The following is a 9,237-nucleotide window of genomic DNA, read 5'->3' on the forward strand; positions in this document are numbered from 1 at the left end:
TCGATGTGATCCTGTGATCTGACAGGACACAGCTCTGAGCTGCCCAGGACTGTCCCCTCGATGTGATCCTGTGATCTGACAGGACACAGCAGCTCTGGGCTGCCCAGGACTGTCCCCTCGATGTGATCCTGTGATCTGACAGGACACAGCAGCTCCGGGCTGCCCAGGACTGTCCCCTCGATGTGATCCTGTGATCTGACAGGACACAGCAGCTCTGAGCTGCCCAGGACTGTCCCCTCGATGTGATCCTGTGATCTGACAGGACACAGCAGCCCCGGGAGCGCCTCCATCCCCGCCTGCCGCAGCCACAGCCCCCAGCTCCCTGTCCTCGCACCAGGTGTGCCCCAGGGAATTCCAGCCCAGCCCTGCCTGCCCACAGCCCTGCTGGAAATGTAAAACCTCTCCAAAAGCTGGGATGGGCAGGGCAATGGAGCTCCTCAGCTGATGGATCCCTTCAGGCCCGAATTCTCGAGTTTTCCCATGAAACTTCCATCGTATCAGTGAGGGGGAGATTGTTCAGCCTTGCCAGAGAAGGACAAGTTCAGCCTTGCCAAAGGACATTTAGTTACAGACTAAATCCAGTTAGTTACAGGCTAAATGAGGTAATTCTCAAACAATGTTTTTTTTAAAAACCCTATAATTTTAATGAGGAAAAAGTACTTTAAATTTGAAAGCTTGAGCAGATTTTTTGGGCAGGTACTGGGTAGGATTCTTTCTCTGCTCTGTGCTGCTGGGTTTGTTTTGGTAACAGAAATATTTGTCAACAAAATGAATTGTGGGTTGTGTATTGTGAAAATGAAATAGTGAACTTCAGCCGTATTCTGGTATTTTCAGGTCCTGCCCTTATGTAGGAGCTGTGCACAGGGCACTGAGGTCTGGCAGGGCTTTTTCATTTTCCATAATCCAGCATTTGGCTCAAGTGTTTTCCTGTGAGCTGGAGAGCGGCACACTGCTGGTGCATCTCCCAGTTTCCATGAGCTGTGTGTCCTGCGACTCCTCCTGCCCTGCCCTGAGGGTGTCTTTGAGCTGATAAGGAGATTTTCTGCCCTGGTCAGGACTGGCAGGGCCTGTTTGCCTGCCCTCCCCCTGCAGTGTGCCTGGGATCACTCAGCTCTGGCTGGCTGGAGACTTTGACTGACATGACACAGCCCCAAATGCAACAGATTCTTGCTAAGCCCCAGAACATTTTTTAAATAGGTGAAAGTCCTCTAATGATCCTGGCAGTGCTCTGAGTGGAGCCTGAAGCCTGGAACAGTTTCCACACCCTGCAGGCTGTGCCATCTCCGTGTTTTTCCATCTGTGACACCCCGTGGCTCTGGATCCAACATGACCCTGCACACTCGGGTGTGTGTGGCGGCTTTGTGAAAGATCCCAGAAAGGTGGAAGGGTTTTGGTTTTAGGCTTTTTAGCTGTGCAGCAGCTGGAGCCTGCTGGAGGGCTGCCAGGGCAAGAACGGGGCTTTGGTTTATTTTAAAGCAGTTCTGTGCCCACGTGGCCATGGCAGATGTGTGCCATTGAACCCAGGTAACCCCTGGAGCCCAGCCCCAGCTCGGGGCATGTGGCACCCGTGTGACACAAATGCCACCTCCTCCCCAGCTGGCCCCTGGGGAAGGAGCAGAGGGACAGGCAGACAGACAGGCAGACGGACAGACAGACGGACAGGCAGACGGACAGGCAGACGGACAGGCAGACCAGCCCCCAGAGCCGCCTCTCTGGGTTTATCTCCTCCATTCTCCCCCGAGTCCCCCCTGCCCTGCAAAAGGAGCCAGAGGTGGGAGCAAAACCTCTGCAAACCAGCACGAGAAGGCTCTGAAAATAACAGCAGCAAGAGAGAGCACCGGTACCATATAAAATATTTATTGATCTTGCAAAATGGTGTAAAACGCGTCCGTAAGAAAAATAAGAAACCACGCTGTGCATGGTGCACAGGTTTATACCAACAAAAGGTATTTTTCCCCACTGCTGCACAGCAGCAAATAAAGCCCTTCACTTGTGGCGAGTCTCAGACGTGCAGCCTCCTCCGGCCGAGCCTTCCCTCCGTGCTGGAACCCCCCTGGTGGAGTCTCTGTGCCGCGGGCCAGCCTAGGACGCGTGCTGCCGGGTCACCAGGGCCCTCTGCAGCGCTGCCTGTGCCTTGCCCTTGGCCTGCGCCAAATCCTCCCTTTTCTGCAGCTGCTGCTGCTCCCGGGCCGCCGCGGGCTTGTTCTTGTCCTCCTCGTCCTCCAGGCTGGCCTGGGAGCTGAAGGGGCTGCACACGGCCTCCACCAGCCCGATGACCACCCCGAAGAAGGCCAGCACGCTGCCCAGCATGTACAGCTTGACCATCTTCCTGTTGGGCTTCTGGCTCAGCATTTCCTTGGCGAAGGGGATCAGCTCGTGCATGGTTTCCATCTCACTTCGGCAGCAGCGGGGTCTGATGTGGCTTCTGGAAGAGAAGGGAGAGGGACGTGAGTTAAATCCAGCTGCTGTGGGGGCAGAGCTCTCCAGCCCCCCGCAGACCCGCGGCTGGGCTTTAAATGGGGATGGGGGATTTTTGCTGAAGGTTTGCTTCAGGAAAACGCAGCCACCCTGTCCCTGCGGTGCCTCAGGACAGATCCAGAGCCACCCTGCCCAGGACAGATCCACCCTGCCCAGGACAGAGCCAGAGCCACCCTGCCCAGGACAGATCCAGAGCCACGATCCACCCTGCCCAGGACAGGTCCACCCTGCCCAGGACAGAGCCAGGGCCACCCTGCCCAGGACAGAGCCAGGGCCACCCTGCCCAGGACAGAGCCAGATCCACGATCCACCCTGCCCAGGACAGAGCCAGGGCCACCCTGCCCAGGACAGAGCCAGAGCCACCCTGCCCAGGCTGCGGTGGGGGGCACACACTGCTGGTCCCACGCATTTTGTGCAGCATCCTGTCCCATCCCATCCCCTCCCATCCCCTCGCATCCATCCCCTCCCAGCCCTTACCGGTGGTGTTCTGCGGGCTGTGCGGTGCAGTGAGGCTGTGCAGTGCTGAGCGGTGCAGTGAGCGGTGCAGTGAGCGGTGCAGTGAGCGGTGCAGTGAGCGGTGCAGTGAGCGGTGCAGTGAGCGGCGCTGTCGCTGCTGTCGGTGCTGTCGCTGTCGCAGCCGCTCCGCTGCCGCCGCTGCCCGGGGCCGCCGCCGCCGCCTTTTATCGCCGCTGGGGCGGGCGGGGCGGGGGCCGGGCCGGGAGCGGGGCCCGGAGCTGGGGCCAGCCCGGCCCCCCCGCGCCTGGCAGCTCCTGCCCCTAATCCGGCCAGACGGAAAAAAAAAACCAACCCTTTTAGTTTTTTTTTTAAACCCTTTCTTCCCCCGCTTTGTAAATTTTCTTATTCTTTCTTTTCCTCATTCCATTTCTTTCTCCTTCCATTTCTCCTTATGTTTTCCCATCCCTCCTTCCATTTCTCCTTTTTCTCTTAAAAAGCTTATGTTTTTCTTTCCTCAAACAAACCCCCGAGACTGTCTCAGTCTAATTCCCGAACCAGAGATCTGATGCCTGACTTGCTGTGCAGCCCTGTACCTGCTTCTATAATAAATATTTCATACACTCACAGAGGCTTTGCTGATTGCCTGGGAGGCAGGGAGAGGGTCTGCGTCCACAGCTCCCAAAACAGGGCAGGGTTTGGGTCAGGGCTTGGGGCTGTGCATGGCCAGTTCACCAAAATGTCCCTGCCTGGCTGCCAGTGACCAATTCACTGAAATGTCCCTGTCTGGCTGCCAGTGACCAATTCACTGAAATGTCCCTGCCTGGCTGCCAGTGGCCAATTCACCAAAATGTCCCTGTCTGGCTGCCAGTGGCCAATTCACCAAAATGTCCCTGTCTGGCTGCCACACTGCGGGCAAGGGGGTGAGAAAACGCCCCAGGGACGCAGCGGGCCGGTGTCACCCAGCCGAGGTGTGACCGTGCCACCAGACTGAGGTGTGACAGTGTCACCTGGGCTGAGGAGTGACAGTGCCACCAGACTGAGGTGTGACAGTGTCACCTGGGCTGAGGAGTGACATGCTTGTGGAAGGGGAGCCATGAGCAGGTGACTCTGCAGGTGTGACAGCCCCTGACTTCCTGGGAGTGAGAGAACTTGGGGAAGCTCCAAAGAGAGAGAAATTACATCGACTTCAGATCCACTCCTGGCTTTTCCTGCACTTGGTGTCAATCTGTGTCACCCCCTTTGTGTCCCCCTTTGGGTCACTCTCCGTGTCACCTGCAGGACGGTGCTGTTGCCATCCTGGGCTGCAGCCAGGCAGTGTTGCACCAGTAACCCCCGGCATTACTGATGATGCAAGAACGATTGCATCATCATCATCATCATCATCACCCCCATCATCTGCTGCGGCTGCAGCTCCAGCAGAGCAGACACTGCAGGAAGCCCCTGGGTTCCATGCACATCTCAGCTGAGCCCAGAGAGCTGCTAAAGCCACAAGAACTTGTAGGGATCTCCAGCAGGTGATGGACTCTGGGTCAGACTTCTGGGCAGATCTGTGTGGCTGAGGATGGGAATTGCTCTGCTAGGCCGTGTGTAGAAATTAAAATATCAGCTGATGTTGTAGCAGCAGTTTTAGGGAGAGGTTGGTGCGTGAGGAAGGAGGTAAAGCTCATGTCCTTCCTGCCTTCCTCCCCTCCTCCTCCTCAGCGCTGATGCCCCCCACACTGCCTGGTTCCCTGCACAGGAGATTGTGGGCACTGCTGGCCACCCCAAAAAGGAGCACAGGCCTTGCATTCGCGGGGTTTCCCCTGGCTCTGAGCTGTGCCGGGTGTGGGGCAGTGACTCAGCCCTGGCTCCTCACATCCCGCACGTCCCGAGGCTGCCCCAGCCCCCGCAGCGCTCCAAGGAAACGCTCCTGGTGAAAACTTGGGGTTTTTTTTGGGTTTTTTTTTGCAAGTTTTGAGTCTGCTTAGGAAATTGTATTGCAAGACTGGCTGTAAAAGTTGCTAAAGACTCGTCTATCCCTCCTCAGCGTCTGGGGTTTTCTACTTTAAATAAAGGGTCCTTATCTTCTCTGCCAACTTGGCAGCCGAGGTTGCAGCTGATCGCTGACTTCGGGCTGTGTTTTTTCTCTTCTGCAACACTCAAAAAAATGGCTTTTGGAGAAAAGACGGCCGGAGGGGACAGCGGCCAGACAGGGGAAGTTGAAGGTCACGGCTGATCCCGCGGCTCTTTGGGGTCCCTGTGCTGCCCCTCGGGCTCCCGGTCGGGGTCGGGGCTGCCCCGGCCCTGCCCAGCCCCGGCAGCAGCGGCTGAGCCGCTCCGGCCCCTGACACAAAGGGCGCTCTCACTGTGACTTCTCGCCTACAAAACGGATTTTTGGTTGTTTTTGGGTTTTTTTTTTTTTCCAGGCAGGGTTTTTGTTGACTGCTGAACCTGATGTTTGCAAGTCTTTTCCTGAGGGCTGAGAAGGGAATTTTTGTTTGTAAAATACGGATGGAGATGTCCACGGATTCCCAAAGCACTGAGAGCTGACAGAGCTCAGGATAATTTTGAGCATTAACCAATCTGCTGATAATCATCTCTAGCAAACACTTCCCATGGCAGCACTCAGATTGTGTTGATCTAATTTAACAACATTTAATTCGATTTTGGTTTAGATTTCAGTAACAAAGTCTATCCAAGCTCGTTGTGTGGACATTTAAATTGAATTAAGCATGGCTAAACCGATTAATGATTAACACCAAATTAGACTAATTTTAGCCGTTCTAAATCTTATTTAGGAGAGTCTGCATGAGGATGCTGTCAGGTTTAATCGCAACTTTGATTAAACCGGGCTTTGTGGCCGGGGGAGCCGCACGAGTTTAACGTCATCGGGGGGAAGAGCGGGGCCTGAACTTCCCGAGCAGCGTCAGCAGCCGCGGCTTAACCTGAATCGGCTGGGAGGGGAGGCTGGGATGGGGCAGATCGGGGATGAGGCTCGGGAGGGGAGGCTGGGATGGGGCAGATCGGGGATGAGGCTCCAGTGGGGAGGCTGGGATGGGGCAGATCGGGGATGAGGCTCCAGTGGGGAGGCTGGGATGGGGCAGATCGGGGATGAGGCTCGGGAGGGGAGGCTGGGATGGGGCAGATCGGGGATGAGGCTCGGGAGGGGAGGCTGGGATGGGGCAGATCGGGGGATGAGGCTCGGGAGGGGAGGATGGGATGGGGCAGCTCCGGGGATGAGGCTCGGGAGGGGAGGCTGGGATGGGGCAGATGGGGGATGAGGCTCGGGAGGAGAGGCTGGGATGGGGCAGATCGGGGATGAGGCTCGGGAGGGGAGGCTGGGATGGGGCAGATCGGGGATGAGGCTCGGGAGGGGAGGATGGGATGGGGCAGCTCCGGGGATGAGGCTCGGGAGGGGAGGCTGGGATGGGGCAGCTCCGGGGATGAGGCTCCAGTGGGGAGGCTGGGATGGGGCAGATCGGGGATGAGGCTCGGGAGGGGAGGCTGGGATGGGGCAGATCGGGGGATGAGGCTCGGGAGGGGAGGATGGGATGGGGCAGCTCCGGGGATGAGGCTCGGGAGGGGAGGCTGGGATGGGGCAGATCGGGGATGAGGCTCGGGAGGAGAGGCTGGGATGGGGCAGATCGGGGATGAGGCTCCAGTGGGGAGGCTGGGATGGGGCAGCTCCAGGGATGAGGCTCCTGCAGCTCCGGGGATGCTGCTCCGGAGCCCCGGCCGGGAGATCCGCCTGGAATTGCCCTGGAGGAGGGAGCAGGGGATGCTGAGCTGCTGCACCGGGCTGCTGCTGCCTCTGCCAGAGCTGAGCATCCTCCTGGCACCGCTGGATGGGCACGGGTCAATTTGGTACCACGGGGTGCCCTTGGCACCAGGGGTGCCCTCAGAACCAGGGAGTGACTTTGGTACCATGGGATGACCTTGGTACCGTGGGGTGCCCTCAGTAGCAGGGATGCCCTCAGTGCACAGGATGCCCTTGGTACCAGGGGTGCCCTTGGCGATGCTCTCGGGTCGGGAGCGCTGCCCAGGCCGGGCTGGGCACAGAGTGAGCCCCGCTCCCAGCCCCACGGAGCCTTCCAGGGGCTCAGGTTTCACTGGCCTGCGCTGGCACAGTCCCTGCTGGCAGGGGCAGGGGCACAGCTCCGGTGTCACTGCCCTGGGCTGGCACAGTCCCTGCTGGCAGGGGCAGGGGCACAGCTCCGGTGTCACTGCCCTGGGCTGGCACAGTCCCTGCTGGCAGGGGCAGGGGCACAGCTCCGGTGTCACTGCCCTGGGCTGGCACAGTCCCTGCTGGCAGGGACAGGGGCACAGCTCCGGTGTCACTGCCCTGGGCTGGCACAGTCCCTGCTGGCAGGGGCAGGGGCACAGCTCCGGTGTCACTGCCCTGGGCTGGCACAGTCCCTGCTGGCAGGGGCAGGGGCACAGCTCCGGTGTCACTGCCCTGGGCTGGCACAGTCCCTGCTGGCAGGGGCAGGGGCACAGCTCCGGTGTCACTGCCCTGGGCTGGCACACTCCCTGCTGGCAGGAGCAGGGGCAGGGGCAGGGGCTCGGCAGGCGCTGGCCATGCCGCGGGTGCGTGCTGGGGGCTCTGGGAGGAGCAGAGCTGCCCTGAAAGGGGCTGGGAGGGAAGGGGAGCTGCCCCTGCTGCCAGAACAGCCCCATAGCAGGCCCAGGACATTTCCAGGGTGTCTGATCTGCTTGGGCACAGCACGAGGTGGTGTCACCTTGAAACACTCAAGGGAATAAGGACAGAAAAAGGAAAGGAAAGCCTAAAGCCCAGCAAGGTGTGTTAAGGATCTGTCCTATTGCAAATGAATAAAATAATGCAGGTTTGGTTCCATAGCCCAGCTGTGCCAGAGGAGCCTCCCCCAGGCTGTGATGGACACGGGGTGCAGACAGCTCTGGCCATGTGGCCGGGCCATGGTGACCTGGTCACTGTGCTGACCTGCTCTGCTGTGGGGCCTGAGGGGCCATCGCTGCCCTGGGCAGGTCACAGGGACACAGCCATGGGGACCCTGCTGCTGGTGTCCAGCACTGTTGTGTGCCCCTGGTGCCCAGCGCTGCCCTGTCCCTTACCCTGGTGCCCAGCACTGCCCTGTCCCTTACCCTGGTGCCCCTGGTGCCCCTGGTGCCCAGCACTGCCCTGTCCCTTACCCTGGTGCCAGCTCCTTCAGCACCAGAACTGCACAGAGCTGTTGCCTCATCTCCCACATGCCCGTGAGTGGGCAAGGGTCGGGCACTGCTGGACTTTGTCTGTGGTGAGTGTGAGCTCCATGGGCTGTGCCCACCCTTCAGCCCAGCCAGGGAGGGCAGCACAGGTGGGAGCAGCCTCTGTTCTACCTGGGCAGCTCAAAGCTGGCAGGCAGGACCAGCAAACAGCGTGTCCTTCATGGGACATCTGTGCTTTAAGGGGGCTCCTAAATGTCCCTAAATGTCAGTTTAAACTTCTGCCCTGGGTGTTGCAGGGAGAGGCTTTTGGGGGGTTTGCTGGCTGGCACCAGGGGTGCAGAGACCAAAAGCCAAACCCCCCCCAGAGGGCAGCTGGATGCTTTCTTAATGGAATATTTTCCTCTTTGGAAAATGGGGACGTGACAAAAATAATGCTGTTCCCCTGCAAGGATAATTTTATCAAGGTCCCGGTGGGAAGGGGGCACAGTGCCAGCCTGTGCCCTGCCAGCTCTGCACTGTGTCCCTCGTGCCTGGGGGGCTGTGCAGCCCTGCCCCCTGCTCCATGGGGGACAATGGGGACACTGGGGACACTGGGGACACTGGGGACAATGGGGACACTGGGGGAACTGGGGATACTGGGGACACTGGGGACATTGGAGACATTGGGGACATTGGGGACACTGGGGACACTGGGGGAACTGGGGATACTGGGGACACTGGGGACATTGGAGACATTGGGGACATTGGGGACACTGGGGACATTGGGGGCACTGGGGACACTGGGGATACTGGGGACATTGGGGACACTGGGGACACTGGGGACATTGGGGACATTGGGGACATTGGGGACACTGGGGACATTGGGGGCACTGGAGATACTGGGGACATTGGGGCATTGGGGACACTGGGGACAGTGGGGATACTGGGGACACTGGGGGACATTGGGGACACTGGGGACACTGGGGACACTGGGGATACTGGGGACACTGGGGACACTGGGGACATTGGGGACACTGGGGATACTGGCGATACTGGGAATTCTGGGGGTACTGGGGATAATGGGGGCACTGGGGACACTGGGGACACTGGGGATACTGGGGACACTGGGGGCATTGGGGACATTGGGGACACTGGGGACAC

General features: G+C 59.1%; 1 protein-coding gene across 1 annotated transcript; it reads right to left on the reverse strand.

Moving 5' to 3' along the window:
- Positions 1-1,841: 1,841 nt before the first annotated feature.
- Positions 1,842-3,120, reverse strand: G0S2 (G0/G1 switch 2). The gene is made up of 3 exons (XM_066565339.1): positions 3,038-3,120; positions 2,956-3,001; positions 1,842-2,425 (listed from the first exon to the last, which is right to left on the reverse strand). Exon 3 carries the CDS (start codon positions 2,389-2,391, stop codon positions 2,083-2,085), a length of 309 nt encoding a protein of 102 aa, XP_066421436.1. The 5' UTR covers positions 2,392-2,425; positions 2,956-3,001; positions 3,038-3,120; the 3' UTR covers positions 1,842-2,082.
- Positions 3,121-9,237: the final 6,117 nt, after the last annotated feature.

The sequence above is a fragment of the Molothrus aeneus genome, chromosome 24 (assembly GCF_037042795.1).
Source record: "Molothrus aeneus isolate 106 chromosome 24, BPBGC_Maene_1.0, whole genome shotgun sequence".
NCBI lineage: Eukaryota > Metazoa > Chordata > Aves > Passeriformes > Icteridae > Molothrus > Molothrus aeneus.

Bases quoted from the DNA above. Each gene is read 5' to 3' on its own strand.
- G0S2 (XM_066565339.1), bottom strand. From the start codon at position 2,391: ATGGAAACCATGCACGAGCTGATCCCCTTCGCCAAGGAAATGCTGAGC.